This window comes from Bombina bombina, chromosome 5 (genome assembly GCF_027579735.1).
Source record: "Bombina bombina isolate aBomBom1 chromosome 5, aBomBom1.pri, whole genome shotgun sequence".
Classification (NCBI taxonomy): domain Eukaryota; kingdom Metazoa; phylum Chordata; class Amphibia; order Anura; family Bombinatoridae; genus Bombina; species Bombina bombina.
The window spans coordinates 574008877-574025747 of NC_069503.1; the positions used below are offsets into that span (position 1 = coordinate 574008877).

Here is a 16871-nt window from a genome sequence, read left to right on the forward strand (position 1 = left end):
GCAATACTCTCTTCACATCCCTCTGACATTCACTGCACACTGAGAGGAAAACCGGGCTCCAGCCTGCTGCGAAGCGCATATCAACGTAGAATCTAGCACAAACTTACTTCACCACCTCCACGGGAGGCAAAGTTTGTAAAACTGAATTGTGGATGTGGTGAGGGGTGTATTTATAGGCATTTTGAGGTTTGGGAAACTTTGCCCCTCCTGGTAGGAATGTATATCCCATACGTCACTAGCTCATGGACTCTTGCTAATTACATGAAAGAAATAACAATACAGGTTAAACAGTGCCATATTTTAAAAACATTCAAAATAACATTTATGTGCAAAGATACAATTCTTTAAAATAAAATGGGACGTTAAAATAATACACAATACCTATAATTATTATCCAGATTTCAATAGGTTTTGTGGAGAACTCCTTAGATGTTAGCTGCTTGTGTCCCAGGCTGGTTCTGGCTAAGTTTTCTTGTTACATGCAATTAAAACTCAGCTTTCCTTTGTCTTGTCAAGGCCCTGCCCTTGTTTTAATTTACGATTATTCAACCACTTATAGCCAGCCTTAACTCATAGTATCAATAGAATGGGTGAGGGAGGGGGGTCTTGACTCACTAGGGGACTAAGAGCAGTTCTTGCAAAGCTTAGGCCAGATAGTCCACTGTTCACACCTACCCCTGTATGCTCTGAAGGTGTAGCAGGTTCACTAGTCACTGTAGACGCTGGGCTCACACATTCTCTATCCAGGGCACACACTATTATGGGAGAGTTGTAGGGGGAGGTCCCATCTCCCCCCTCTTCTTCACATATGCTATTACAGTAGGGTGGGTTTACAGAAACACCTAGGGTCCCATCCTGTCCTACCCTCTGTAACAGGTCAGAGGGTACTCTGGCCTCTACACCAGCCATGCCATTCACCAATACTTGCATACGCAATGCTGTTTCAGGGACAGACTGACACATACTGTCTCCTTGCCAGCTGCATAGCTGAGTCTGACATCCCTCACTAAGGGTGCATTTTACCTCAGGGGAAACCAGAGTAGGTAGGTAGATGGATAGTGGCTTTAAAATAATGTGAAAATGTTATATACATTCCAAGTTTGTTCTGCTTAAAGTTTGTATACTCTTATTATGGTTCATGATTTGATAAATGCAATCACTTACCTTCCATTTACTGTATTTTAGGGGTATACAAAAGGATTACAGAAAAGATCCCAGGAACGGCAGTAAAGTACCATGTTGGTTCATTCACTATAATGGAGAGGGTCTGATTGATGGAAATTACACAGACTACATTGTTCCAAGCATATTCAGCATTCAATTAATATAGGATATGTTTCTATGGTAAACCAGAATTCATGTTAGTTATAGAATTAAGCTATAGCTGCTTGTTCCTTTTCTTTCTCACACTTACTATTTCATAGGAGCCATAATTGTAAATAATACAGTTTAAATGCAGGTGATAATATCACCTATTTCTTACCTGAATTACTGTAAAGTCTTTAATAACAGAAATTCTTACACCCCAGAAAATAAATATATTTGTCTCTAATTAAACATATCAAGAAGCTTCTGTGTGACATAATTGTAATGGTGTAAGGAGACATTAAACTGTCATGGTACATATTAATGATAAATCAAATTTCCCATATTCCAAAAACTTAAATACACCTCTTAATTGCTAATACATTAGACATACACTACTATACAAAAGTTATAGGCGGGTTTGAAAAAGAGCTGTAAAGTAAGATTGCTTTCAAATACAGAAATGTTAAAAGTTTATTTTTATCAATAAAAAATGCAGCATGAGTAAACAGAAATAAAAATCTAAATCAAATCAATATTTAGCATCATTTTTTCTAGGTACACTTGGAAAAAGTCAGGGATTTTGTAGTCATATAATCAGGTGCATGATTAAACAATGTCAAGTGAATGTGAGGAGGTAACTAGAGAGGAGAGACGATGGTCTTGAGCAGAGCACAGAGTATCTGGAGAGAGTGTTCCTGAAAGTCTTGAATGTTAGGATCAGGATTTTGTGTTTTATTCTGGAGGCTAGAGGAAGCCAGTGAAGAATTTGGCAGAGAGGTGAAGCAGATGAGGAGCAACATGTAAGCAAGATGAGCCTTGCAGAGGTATTCCTTATGGATTATAAAGGAGATAGAGGCAGCTAGGGAGACCCGAGAGAATTGAGTGGCAATAGTCAAGACAGGAAATAAGTAAGCGGAAAATATTGGAGATTTTTTTTTAAGGTGGAAACAACAGGACCAACAACTGGGTGAGAGCCGTAAATGAAAGGTGTTAGTCAAGAGAGATCTCAAGGCATTGGGCATAGGGGCTGGGGTAATGATGTTATTATCAACAGTTATAGAAAATCAGGGGGTCAAGATTTGGGAAGAAGGGGGGTAATAAGTTTTAGAGAGATTTAGCTTAAGTTAGTAAGAGCACACCCAGGATGAAATACTAGAAAGGCAGTTAGTGACACAAGTTAGCAAGAAAGGGGATAGGTCAGATGCAGAGAGGTAGATGTGGGCGTCATCAGCATACAAATTACACTAATACCCATGACACTTTATTAACCCTTTCGTGACAGGGTTAAAGTGTCTACATCGGAACACCTGTTCCGATGTAGACAAATTGAAACTACGCGATCGTGCATACGATCGCGAGATTTCAATTATTGGATCGCATCTGGGGGGCGTCCCTACAACCCTAGGAAAAGGGGAAAAGGATGCACCAGTGAAGGATAAACTAAAGGTACAGTTAGACAGGTAGGAACCATATGAGGGCTGTGTCACAAATGCAAAAGAGGGGGGTCAACAATATGAAATGCTAAAGAAAGATCAAGAATGATTAACAGAGAGAAATTGCCTTTAGAATTTCCTGTAAGGTGATAATTAGTAACCTTCTGTATATGTTGGGGCAAAATCCAGATTATAATGGAGTAAAGAGGGAGTTTTAGGTTAGGTAATGTGAGAGATGTGTATATTCTAACCTTTCCAGAAGTCTTAAGGGAAGGGGGAGTAGCAACATAGGGTGGTAGTGAGGGGTAAGGATGGATCGAGAGAAGGTTTTTAGAGGATATGTGTGACTAGTGCATGTTAAAAAGATGAGGGAAATATACCAGTGCTGAGGGAGTAAGAGTAGTACAGAGGGAGGTCAGTAGTTGTGAGGTGGGAGGTTAATTTAAGGGCAGAAACTTTAACCTAAGTAATAGGGTTGAATGAGAAGAATGTGTTGTTATGTGGGTGTTTTACGTTTTCAAATGTTTGAGGGGGCTGGACTGTGTGGAGATATTAGTTTATTTCTGATGGAATCTACTTTGTTATTGAAGTGGCTGGAAAAATCTTGGACTGAGAGATAGGTGCTAATAGGAGGTGGGGTAAGCAGAGAAGAGTATTGAAAGTGGAGAACACATGTTTTCAGTGTCGCTCTAAGTGTAGAAACTTCTGCATAGGTAGAGTGTCAGAGGAGTATGCCAGGGCTAAGAATGAGAGCATGATTTGTGAGCTTTAAAAGGAGGGGTCAAATTATCAAGGACCGAGGTAAGAGTTGAGTTGTAGTGACAGATAAATTGGTCAGGACAGAAGGAGAAAGATGGAAAAGAGCAGAGGTTTGAGAGATTTTGCAGATCTAATGACTAAATGCTTCTGTGAAATTTGGTGTGAGGGTGTCAGAGTTATGGCCTCTTTTAGAGGATGCCCAATGGTAGGGGTTGCAGAAAGCTTAGCTGATAACATAGCAATAGACAAGTATCAAGTTCAAACTTAGGCATGGTCACAACAAGGACATCCAACAACAATCAGGAACAAGGAAGACAAACAAAGGAAATACTCCAATGCTAGAGCAAGGAGTAAAGGCCTCTGCTACTATATATATATTGGCTGGCATCCAGAAAGGATGGATCTGGGAGAAACACCTGCTGATGAGAATATTCTTCCACAAACCCCTGCAAGTGAAGATCATCTAGTGGCACAAATAGAGCATGCAGGACTCTGAACCTGGATCCATGGCAGGGCACAATGTGGGAAGTCCTAAGTGGTGTCCCCACTGTGCAGTTTAGCACAAACAGACCTTATGGGTTCCTGACAGTAGTTTATGGAATCCTGAAAAAAAAGGTTAGATGGTGTAAGAGTGCTGTAATGTTGCAATTGAGGAGATAATGGTCAGAAAGAGGAAAAGTGACATTGATAGATGAAAATTAGATCGAGAGTACATCTTTGTAAATGGGAGATTTGGCCCATTGTGACAGACCATAAGAGGAAGTGGGCTGGCGAAGTTTTGTTGCTCCAGGGCATTGGTAGGTGGAAATCACTAAGAGTGAGGGCAGTAATGTCTGAGGAGAGGAAATAAGGTAGCCACATAGCAAAATGATCAAGAAATTGAGTTGGGAACTCAGGGGGCAATATATAACGGCAAAACATAGAGAGAGGGGAGAGAATACATGAATCATGTGGGTATAGAAGGAAAAACATATAAGGAAAGAGATTGGGGTGTATTTGTTGAAAGGTGCAGAGGTAGGTACATAAAATACCTATACCACCTACTTGTCAGTTTCCAGGCCTAAGAGTAGGGCTGAAGGGGAATCCCCCATGTGAAAATACTTTAAGGGAAGCTGTGTCTAAGGGAGAGAGCCAGGTTCCTCTGAGACCGACAAGGGAATCGGTGATGAAGTGGTCATTGATTGAAGTGAGCATGTTGCAAACAGTGCAAAGTTCACACATGAATGGGTGTTGACGTTAGATGCACAGGGATTTGGAGTTAGGTTTCCAGAGTTCCAATTTTATGTCTATGGAAAGGCCTACATAGGTGGACAAGATTAGGAAGTTGTGGGGGACCAGGATTGGGGAAGATATCACCAGCAGCTAGTATAAGCAAGAGGGAGAGTTACATAAGATGAGATAAAGATTTGCAGTATTGAGAGTGTCTACTCTTGGGGATGGACAAAGTTTGGGAACATGTAGAACTCAGTAATTAGTAAATTAGTCTTACTAAATGGAGTTCATACAACAGAGGAGGTAGTTTATACGTAGTGTGTCTCAGGGGTCAGTTCTGGGGCCTGTTTTGCCTAACATACTTATCAGTGATATCAGCAAAGGGATACAGATAATACAAAAATATGTAAAATAAAGTTAATGTTCTAGGAGGGGTGGACCAAATAAGAAGTGATGAAAAAATTGGAGGATTTGACAAATGACTGGGGTCTAAAGTTTAACATTGCAAAGTGCAAATTTATGCATTTAGGAAAGAAACATCCAAACGTTTAAAGACATAATGACACTTTACTGAGTGTTACAAAAGAGGAGCAGGGCTTGGGATTATTATTTCAGATGATTTAAAATTTACTAAACAATGTAGTAATTGCAGTGAGTAAGGCAAGTAGAATGCTTGGTTGTATTGGTAGAGGTATTTGCAGCAGAAACAGTAAGGTTCTTTTGCCACTAGAGTTAATATCTCCAATACGATATATAAAAAAACTGGATTCTGGAAGGATGGGCTACTAAAATGGTACATGACCTAAATATTTATGCTTAGAGGAGAGAAAGGAAAGAGGTTATATGATAGTAACTTTCAATTATATTAGGGGCTTAGTAAAGCTGAGGCTGTGAGTATTTTTTATAAAACGAAATGTTCTCAAGCTGAAGGGTAGTAGGTTTAGGAGTAATTTGCGGAAACACCTCAGAAAGGGTGATTGATTCATTAAATAAACCTCCATCAGAGGTGGTATTGACAAACACTGTGGGGGATTTCAAGAATGCTTTTTATAAGCATAAAGCTATACTATGAACTAGATAAGTTTACACTTTTAGGAAGTTTTGAGCAGACTTGTTGGTTCTTATCTGCCATCAAATCTGTTTTTATGTTTTCAATATTACAAGTGGTTGTTTAGTGCAACAAAAACACATTTAAAGCATATTAAAATAAAAAGGCAGATCCCTTTGAATATTTTGACGCCTCATAGAACTTTCGATCATCAGGGCCACAGTGTATTTAGTTATATATACATATATTTTCAAAATGATCAACCGCTATGTTGAGCAAGCCTGTTGGAATATTCCAAGCTCCCGACATAGCGGCATAATCAAGAGGTATTTACTATACATGCCATTGGTCAGTGATGCTGTTTTTAGAAAACTCCCAGCATTGCCGACCATGTTGGTGTATAATAAAGGATCCCTTTAATAGAACTGCCGTCTGCCTAACCACAAAACTTAAATACCCCTAAACCGAAGAACCCCATGATTGCAAACTAATAATAAAAACTAACAAACATCTAAATTGCCACATACCCACAGCAATTTGCTAACCATTAACCCCTTTACCACAATATACTCACCGCTACTATCTAACTATTAACCCCTATGACGCTACATACCTATGCTATTATCTAATCATTAACCCCTATGCCGCCACATACCCACCACTAGTATCTAAAAATGAACTCCTATGCCATCACATACCCACCACTAGTATATATTAACCCTTATGCCACCAAATACCCACTGCTATTATCTAACTATTAACCGCTATCCCCTATGCTGCCATATACCCACTGCAATAAATTAACTATTAATGCCTATGCCTCTAATTATAAACCCCTATGCTGCCATATACCCACCACAAGTACTATGCTATTAACCCCTATTCCGCCATATACCCACCACAAACTATTAACCCCTGTGTCTCTAAATATAAATCCCTATGCCGCCATATACCCACCGCAAGTACTATGCTATTAACCCCTATTCCGCCATATACCCACCAGAAACTATTTACCCCTGTGTCTCTAAATATAAATTCCTATGCCGCCATATACCCACTGGAAGTACTATGCTTTTAATCCCTATGCTGCCACATACTCCAAACAATAATTAACCTAGCACCTAACCCCAACTCTAAAATAAAGACCCTAAATTACAATTATATCTAATTTACAAAAAAAAGTCACAACCCTAAACGCAATCTAACAATACTGTAACTAACACCTACCCCACACACTAAACTAATCCCACTAAATTACCAAAAAAAAGAAGCTAAATTACAAAAAGTAAAAAAACAAAGTTACAAAAAAAAAATTAACTTTAGTATACAAAATTAAAAACACCATTATACCTAAAAAACAAAACCTCTAAACCCTTTAGGGGGATTTTAAATCAGATTTTAAATTATGCAATCCCTATTGGCTGATTTGATTCAGCCAATAGCAAGAACTTTTTAGACTTTAAATTCTAATCATCCAATAGAAAAGGATAATAAGAATAAAAATTCTGGGAATGGGGGACTGGATTTGAAGTGTCCCCCATTCTCCCAGAAGTCAGCATCCCCAAACAAGTGGAATACTTAATTGCCTCTTCATATTGTCGACAACATACTAAAAGACCGACTTGATCCCTTACACCCTACTTGGTAGACACCCCTTTTAAGAAGCGGCAGACTGGGGCACAGTACCAGGAGCCTAGCTAGGTTTTGTGATATAGCTTCATAGTTATAATAAGGAGTTTTATTGTTTATAGAATAGTTTATTATAGCGAGTTATTTTTTGACAGTAGGCAGTTAGTTGGGCATTCAGGGGGAGTGTATGTTAGACATGACTTAGAGGGACACTGAACCCAATGTTTTCTATCGTGATTCAGATAGAGCATGCAATTTTAAGCAACTTTCTAAGTTACTCCTATTATCAAATTCTTTTCATTCTTTTGGTATCTTTATTTGAATTGCAAGAATGTAAGTTTAGATGCTGGCCCATTTTTGGTGAACACAATGTGTTGTTCTTGCTGATTGGTGGGTAAATTCACCTACCAATAAACAAGTGCTTTCCATGGTTCTGAACAAAAAAATAGCTTAGATGCCTTCTTTTTCCAATAAAGAAAGCAAGAGAACAAAGAAAAATTGATAATAGGAGTAAATTAGAAAGTTGTTTAAAATTGCATGCTCTATCTGAATCACGAAAGAAAAATTTGGGTTCAGTGTCCCTTTAAGTGTAGGCGGTATTGGGGACTTAGCTGGGAATTTCAGGGGTGTGTATGTTTGACGTAACATAGGTGTAGGCAGTCAGCGGCAGTTAGCGGGGCGTGCTATTGAGAGTAGCCTGCACTTTGCTTTGGACACATTGACACAAGATTGATATGTTCGACGCAGCGAAGTGCAGGTTGCAAGGAGGGTAGCGGACATGTTTGTCTAGTCAGCTATCAGTTATTGAGTCTACATTGCCTGAGCTAGTTAGTGAAGGTGTAATTAAACTTAGGTTCCCACAGCAAAATTTGAAGTGTGCCTACTTGGAAACTAATTTTAATTTCAGTGAGCACACTGTCTGCACCATGTAGGCACACTTTGAATAGGACCACCCCCCCCCCTCCACAGTAAAATGCAGATGAGCGGCGATGTCAGCAATGTGGGTGGTGACATCATGTTCCCATTTTCTTCTATGGGAGAGACATCACCGCTCGACTGCATTGCTCAGACATGCCCATTTTCTTAGAATTTTTCGACAGACCGTTGGGCTGCGATGCCAGTGTCTGTTGATGCTTTGAATATCGGGGCCACAGAGAGAAGAGCACACTCAAGAGCGAACAACCAGTTCAATAACTTGTTAGCTTGACATGGGTTCAACTTCTTTTTAGCCCAGTAATGCTTTCACAGAGTAGAACTTTCCTGTAGTATATCAGTCTGATCCTACCTATTATGGTCAGTCCAGCGCCGAAATACAAGGCAATTCCTCTCAGAACAAGGAACACAGCAACCCCAGATATCATCCTTATAAGCACCTTTCCATACTTTGATTAGTGCAAATTCATATTGAGGTTAAATGGTCCCTTAAAGTGATATACACCCCCTTCCATATCTCGGGTAAGTATATAGAAGTGTTCATTTTAGAACATAGGTGCAACTTCCAGCGTAGTTATTTCATCATATGATGTAGTTATTTCATCATAGAAAAAGTCCTTATGAGCACCCTTCTTTACATTTATTAGTGCAGATTCACAGTGCTTTTCGACAGTCTTTTAAAGGGATATACAGCTTTCCTTAAATACACAAGGAAGGTATAATAAGTTTATTTTCATTCGGCTAGATTACAAGTGTTGCGGTACGGCTATTAACGCTGAAAAATTGGCCATTATGCTGGAATGGCCGGGAACGCATATTACGAGTCGCGGCGGTACAGCTATACGGCAAGCATTTTAGCCAGTAACACAACGTCCATTCCGCACTAAAAAAAAAATGACGTTTGAATGCGGGATTTTTATAGTGCCCATATTACAGGTTGTGTGGTCTGGCTAAAATGCTTGCATTTTTTTCTGAGGACCCCATGTGGAAATAAAGGTTCTTTTAAAGAATTTTGGAGGCTAGAATATGTTTTTCTTTTGGATTGTCTATTGGGACTTGGCAGGTCCTCTTGTTTCGTGCCCCACAAGGATTGGAGTGCCGTTTTCCAAACTTTAATCACTTTTTGTGTGATTAAAATGCTTGCGTTACAGCCTATACTGACACGTTCCATACCGCCACCTGAGACCAGTAGTTATGGATTTTGTGTAACAAAAATGTTTCACAAAACTCATAACTAAAAAGTTGCAAATTACACTAACACCCATAAACTACCTATTAACACCTAAACCACCACCCTCTCGCATCGCAAATACTATATAAAACTTATTAACCCCTAATCTGCCACCCACCCACATCGCCAACACTAAAAAAACTATTAACCCCTAAACCCCCACCCTCCCACATTGCAAACACTATATTAAACTTAACCCCTAATCTGCTGCCAACCCACATCGCGACTATTAAATAAACCTATTAACCCCTAAACCGCCGTCCCCCTACATCGCCAACACTATAATAAAGTATTAACCCCTAAGCCTCCAGCCCCCTTCATCATAACTAATAAACTAAACATAACCCCTAAACCGCTGTCCCCCCACAACACAACACACTAAATTGAACTATTAACCCCTATCACTGATTACAGATAGAAGGGCACCTAGATCCTTGGAAAAGATTCTTGGAGCTGTCGCTAGGCCAAATGGAAGAGCGACAAATTGGTAATGCTTGTCTAGAAAAGAGAATCTCAGAAACCGATAGTGGTCTGGATGAATCAGAATGTGAAGATATGCAACCTTGCTGAACAAAAGGCAGAATAGTCCTTATAGTCACCATCTTAAAAGTTGGGACCCTTACAAAATGATCCTATCCAGAACTGGTCTGGATACATTTTCCTTCTTCGGAACAATGAATAGATTTGAATAAAAACCCAAACCCCGTTCCAGAAGTGGAACTGGTACAATTACCCCTGAAAGCTCCAGATCTGAAACACACTTCAGAAAGGCATGAGCTTTCACAGGATATGTTGGAATGTGAGAGAGAAAAAAACCTTCTCACAGGAGGTCTTATTCTGAAACCTATTCGATACCCCTGAGAAACAATATTCTGAATCCAATAATTCTGAACGAAACCTGCACAAACGTCTTGAAATAATTTCAATCTGCCCCCCACCATTAGAATTGGATTGAGGGCCGCACCTTCATGCAGTCTTGGGGGTTGGCTTTGGTTTCCTTATAAGGCTTGGATTTATTCCAACTCAAAGATGGCTTCCAATTGGATCCAGAGTCCTTAGGGGAAGGAGTGGTTTTCTGTTCTCTATTCTGGCAAAATAAAGGAAACCGATCAGAAGCTTTAGATTTACCCTTAGACTTTTTATCTTGAGGCAAAAAAACTCCCTTCCCCCCAGTAATAGTGGAAATAATAGAATCCAACTAGGAACCAAATAAATTATTACCCTGGAATGATAGAGATAGCAACCTAGATTTAGTTACCATGTCAGCATTCCATGATTTGAGCCATAAAGCTCTTCTAGCTAAAATAGCCAGAAACATAGATTTAACATCAATCTTGACGATATCAAAAATAGCATCACAGATAAAATGATTAGCATGTTGAAGCAAACAAACAATGCTATGCAAATCAGAGTCTTCCAGAGCTATCCAACCAAAAAGTAAAGTTGATGCAGCCGCAACATCAGCCATAGAAATGACAGGTCTGAGAATATAGCCAGAAAGTAAATAATCTAAGGTAAGATTTCATTTTCCTATCTAAAGGATGCTTAAAAGAGGTACTATCTTCCATAGGAATAGTAGAAATAGCCCCATCAACCTTAGGGACTTTTCCCCAAAACTCCAATTTAGCCACTGGCAAAAGATACAACTTTTTAAACCTTGAAGAAGGAACAAAAGTACCAGGCTTAGACTATTCCTTAGCAATCACATCAGAAATAGCATCAGAAACAGGAAAAACCTCAGGAGTAGTCACAAGAGATTTATAGATAGAATTTAAACGTTTACTGGATTTATTATCAAGAGGACCAGACTCCTCAATATCCAAAGTTATCAACACTTCACTTCTTTTATCAAAGAACAAATATACTCAATCTTAAAAAAATAAGATGATTTATCAGTGTCAATGTCTGAAGTAGGATCTTCTGAATCAGAGAGATCCTCATCAGAGGAGGATATATCAGTATGTTGTGAGTCATTACAAATTTCATCAGAAGTATGAGAAGTTTTAAAAGACCTTTAACGTTTATTTGAAGGCGGAATAGCAGACAAAGCCTTCTGTATCGCATCAATAATATAATTTTTCATATCAACAGGGATATCATGTACTATAGATGTTGAGGGATCAACAGATACTGTACTAGCACTAATAGAAACCTTTTCTGCATGCAAAAGCTTATGACAACTGTAACATACTACAGCTGGAGATATCTCCCCTAGCTTACAACAGATACACTCAGCTTTGGTAGAACTGTGTTCAGGCAGCATGGTTCCTACAGCAGCTTCCGAGACAGGATCAGATTGAGACATCTTGTAAAATGTAAAAGAAAAAACATTTAAACAAAAATATCTTATTTCCACATATAGCAGTTTCAGGAATGGGAAAAAATGCAAATGCTAAAATTGACAAAAAAGCAAATAGCATAACCCTCTGAGCCAAGTATGACGCACGACGCAAAAAGAAGTATATACCTTTTTTGGCGCTAACAAACATCCAGAAATGACGCAACTCGCGTCAAACACAACTTCGTGCCAAACAACCTGGCGTCAACTAAGACGCAGGAAATGACGAACTTGCGTCGTCATAGACACATTTGCGCAAAGAATTCTCATGCCAAGAATGACGCAATAAATAACAGCATTTTGCGCCCACGCGAGCCTAATTTACCCGCAATTTTTTTTAAAAGAAAAACAAGTCAAATTGGAAAAAAAAAAGACTATACCCCAGGTAAGACAAAAAATTCCTAAAACATAATTTGCATATTGAAACTGCCAGACTGCAAAGGGAAATACACATAGACCTGACTCATGTCAAATATAAATAAATACATATATTTAGAACTTTATATAAATACATTAAGCGCCAACCATAACTGAGAGTGTCTTAAAATAATGATACATACTTACCGAAAGACACCCATCCACGTATAGCAGATAGCAAAACCAGTACTGAAAATATCAGCAGAGGTAATGGTTTAAGAGTATATCATCGATCTGAAAAGGGAGGTAGGAGATGAATCCCTACGACAGAGAACCCTTGAAAAAATTTCCCACAGGGGAAACCATAAAAAAATCAATAGGCGTTGCTCTCTTCACAACCCTCTGACAAACACTGTACTCAGAGGAATAGGGCTTCAGAATGCTTAGAAACGCTTATCATAGAAGAAAACAAAAAAAAAGCAAGCACAAACTTTCTTCACCACCTCCATAGGAGGCAAAGTTTGTAAAACTGAATTGTGGGTGTGGTGAGGGGTGTATTTATAGGCATTTTGAGGTTTGGGAAACTTTGCCCCTCCTGGTAGGAATGTATATCCCATACGTCACTAGCTCATGGACTCTTGCCAATTAAATGAAAGAAAGAGGGCCGCACCCGCAGGTAAATGCCCAAGAAAAATTGGCACACTAACAGGGACAGCCAATTAGAGACCCCATTATCCCCGAAGCTCAGAACTGGAATAAGAAACCCCAAAAGAAAAGTAAATTGGAGACAAGGAGATTAACTTTATCCCCACAAGTCTAACCTAGCTTCATCCGGAACGGAAGACAGAGGATCCCTTAACCCATCAGGACTGGGATCCTCCAGCACTGCCAAAACATGCCGCAGAAGGACACAAAGGCACGCCAGTCTAACGAAAAGCGCCTCAAAGGAAACCGCTTCCCCAGAGGGCTGATCTGACCCAGACGATCCCATGCCTGACGAGCCATGGTTAACCGAACACGGACAGTATCCCAGCAACACCTCCCTCCCTGGAAGATGTAAATGCACCAATGCCATAGATATGGCCATGCGGAACCGTGCCATAACCTCTGGATGAAACAAGCTGCCTTCCGGAGAAGGGCTAACGGCATAAGGGACACCTGCTGTGTAGCTAAAGAAGATTCTAGGGCACGCGCCTCACGGGATATGGGATCCCCATGGGCGGATGGCTCGGCGGACTGCAAATTCCCTGTTTCGGGAGAAAAGAGCACTCTAAAGGGGCATGCGGAACATAACTAATGGGCATGGATTACCCGGGCCATTTCATACTCTTCACAAGAATTAGAATCTGAATTGGAGACATCCATCTCCACAAAATCAGAATCCTCCATAACTTGCATAGAAATTATGGATAGAAAAAATAAAAACGGCACCTTACACCCCCAATGGCTGGGGCACTCCCCACCACCTATGACCCAGACAACTAGCGAAACAGACTCTCTCCGTCACCATGCGGTCAGGAATATGGAAATGGAGAACAGAACGTGACCACGCCTAGTCACAAGGTACACCGTGCAGGCCAGAGAAAAGAGCGCAAAGGCCACAAGGGCCGCGCAGCCTGACAAAAAAGGCTATAATGTACAGATATAGCCACAAGCCTAAACATCACTACACATTAGCAGATAGAATCACATAAACATGATTAAAGTCCCCCCTGTTCAATAACCCCCCTCAGGAGATATTAACCCTCGATTCCATAAAGATAAAGGAGTCCCACTGAGACCCTGACTTCTTTGTTTACATTACATTCACACATTGAAATAAAATTAAACGATCTTACTGGAATCTACGCCGTGGAACAGGAACACAGCCCTTCAAGTGTGACAGATAGTAGCCTCACATCTGAAATGGACTTGAGTGAAGAATGCAGGCAGCGAAACTCGTTAATGCTGATTGCTAAGGAGTTGTTAACATGAGTCGGGGTGGTTTCACAGAAAATTTATGTAAGAACTTCATCAAAACGGTAGAATTTAGTAAATGTATGCAAAGAAGACCAAGTTGCTGCTTTGCAAATCTGATCAACTGAAGCTTCATTCTTGGAGACTGATCTAGTAGAATGAGTTGTAATTCTCTGAGGTGGGGCCTGACCCGACTCCAAGTAAGCCTGATGAATCAAAAGCTTTAACCAAGATGCCAAGGAAATGGAAGAAGCTTTCTGACCTTTCCTAGAACCAGAAAATACAACAAATAGACTAGAAGACTTCCTGAAATCTTTAGTAGCTTCAATATAATATTTCAAAGCTCTTACAACATCCAAAGAATGTAAGGATCTCTCCAAAGAATTCTTAGGATTAGGACACAAAGAGGGAACAACAATTTCTCTATTAATGTTGTTAGAATTCACAACCTTAGGAAGAAATTTAAATGACGTCCGCAAAACTGCCTTATCCTGATGGAAAAATCAGACAAGGAGATTCACAAGAAAGAACAGATAATTCAGAAACTCTTCTAGCAGAAGAGATGGCCAAATGGAACAACACTTTCCAAGAAAATAGTTTAATGTCCAAAGAATGCATAGGTTCAAAAGGAGGAGCCTGTAAAGCATTCAAAACCAAATTAAGACTCCAAGGAGGAGAGATTGATTTAATGACAGGCTTGATACGGACCAAAGCCTGTACAAAACAGTGAATATCAGGAAGCTTAGCAAACTTTCTGTGAAATAAAACAGAAAGAGCAGAGAAACCTTTATCCAAACCATCCTGAAGAAACTGTAAAATTCTAGGAATTCTAAAAGAATGCCAGGAGAATTTATGAGAACACCATGAAATATATGTTTTCCAAACTCGATAGTAAATCTTCCTAGAAACAGATTTACGATCCTGTAACATAGTATTAATCACGAGTCAAAGAAACCTCTATGACTAAGCACTAAGCGTTCACTTTCCATACCTTCAAATTTAATGATTTGAGATCCTGATGGAAAAACGGACCTTGAGACAGAAGGTCTGGTCTTAAAGGAAGCGGCCAAGGTTGGCAACTGGACATCCGGACAAGATCTGCATACGAAACCTGTGAGGCCATGCTGGAGCTACCAGAAACACAAACGATTGTTCCATGATGATCTTGGAAATCACTCTTGGAAGAATAACAAGAGGCGGGAAGATATAAGCAGGTTGGTAACACCAAGGAACTGCTAACGCATCCGCTGCCTCCGCCTGAGGATCCCTGGACAGGTACCTGGGAAGTCATCAGTTCTATTTCTGGAAAACCCCACATCTGAACAATCTGAGAAAACACATCTGGATGGAGCGACCACTCCTCCGGATGTAAAGTCTGACGGCTGAGATAATCCGCTTCCCAATTGTCTACACCTGGGATGTGTACCGCAGAAATTAGACAGGAGCTGGATTCCGCCCAAGAAAGTATCTAAGATACTTCTTTCATAGCTTGGGGACTGAGTCCCACCCTGATAATTGACATATGCCAGAGTTGTGATATTGTCTGTCTGAAAACAAAATGAATGGTTCTCTCTTCAACAGAGGCCAAACCTGAAAAGCCCTGAAAATAGCACGGAGTTCTAAAATATTTAATGATAACCTCGCCTCTTGAGATTTCTAAACCCCTTGTGCTGTCAGATCCCCAGACAGCTCCCCAACCTGAAAGACTTGCATCTGTTGTGATCACAGTCCAGGTTGGACAAACAAAAGAAGCCCCTTGAACTATACGATGGCGATCTAACCACCAAGTCAGAGAGAGTCGAACAATGGGATTTAAGGATATTAATTGGGATATATTTGTATAATCCCTGCACTATTGATTTAGCATACAAAGCTGGAGAGGTCTCATATGAAAACGAGCAAAGGGGATCGCGTCCAATGCTGCAGTCACGAGACCTAAGACTTCCATGCACATAGCTACTGAAGGGAATGATTGAGACTTAAGGTTTCAACAACCTGAAACCAATTTTAATCATCTCTTGTCTGTTAGAGACAGAGTCATGGACACTGAATCTATCTGGAAACCTAAAAAGGTGACCCTTGTCTGAGGAATCAAGGCACTTTTTGGTAAATTGATTCTCCAACCATGTCTTTGAAGAAACAACACTAGTTGATTTGTGTGAGATTTTGCAAAATGTAAAGACTGAGTTAGTACCAAGATATCGTCCAAATAAGGAAACACTGCAATACTCTGTTCTCTGATTACAGAGAGTAGGGCACCGAGAACCTTTGAAAAGATTCTTGGAGCTGTCGCTAGGCCATTTTGAAAGTTGGCACTCTTACAAAACGATTCAAAATTTTCAGATCCAGAACTGGCCTGAATGAATTTTCTTTCTTTGGGACAATGAATAGATTTGAATAAAACCTTAGACCCTGTTCCTGAAACGGAACTGGTATAATTACCCCTGAAAACTCCAGGTCTGAAACACACTTCAGAAAAGCCTGAGCCATTATTGGATTTGCTGGGATGCGTGAGAGAAAAAAATCTTCTCACAGGAGGTCTTACTCTGAATCCTATTCGGTACCCTTGAGAGACAATACTCTGAATCCATTGATTTTGGACAGAATCTGCCTAAATGCTTTGGAAGAATATTAATCTGCCCCCTACAAGCTGAGCTGGAAGGAGGG

General features: G+C 40.0%; 1 protein-coding gene across 1 annotated transcript in view; it reads left to right on the plus strand.

Annotated features, from left to right (window-relative positions):
• LOC128661561 (inter-alpha-trypsin inhibitor heavy chain H3) overlaps window positions 1–1813 on the plus strand; it is a 173045-nt gene extending 171232 nt beyond the window's left edge. The window contains exon 21 of the mRNA XM_053715804.1: window positions 1186–1813. Coding sequence (XP_053571779.1) covers window positions 1186–1330 — 145 coding nt within the window. The 3' untranslated portion in view covers window positions 1331–1813. The remainder of the gene's footprint in view (window positions 1–1185) is intronic.
• The last annotated feature ends 15058 nt before the right edge of the window (window positions 1814–16871 follow it).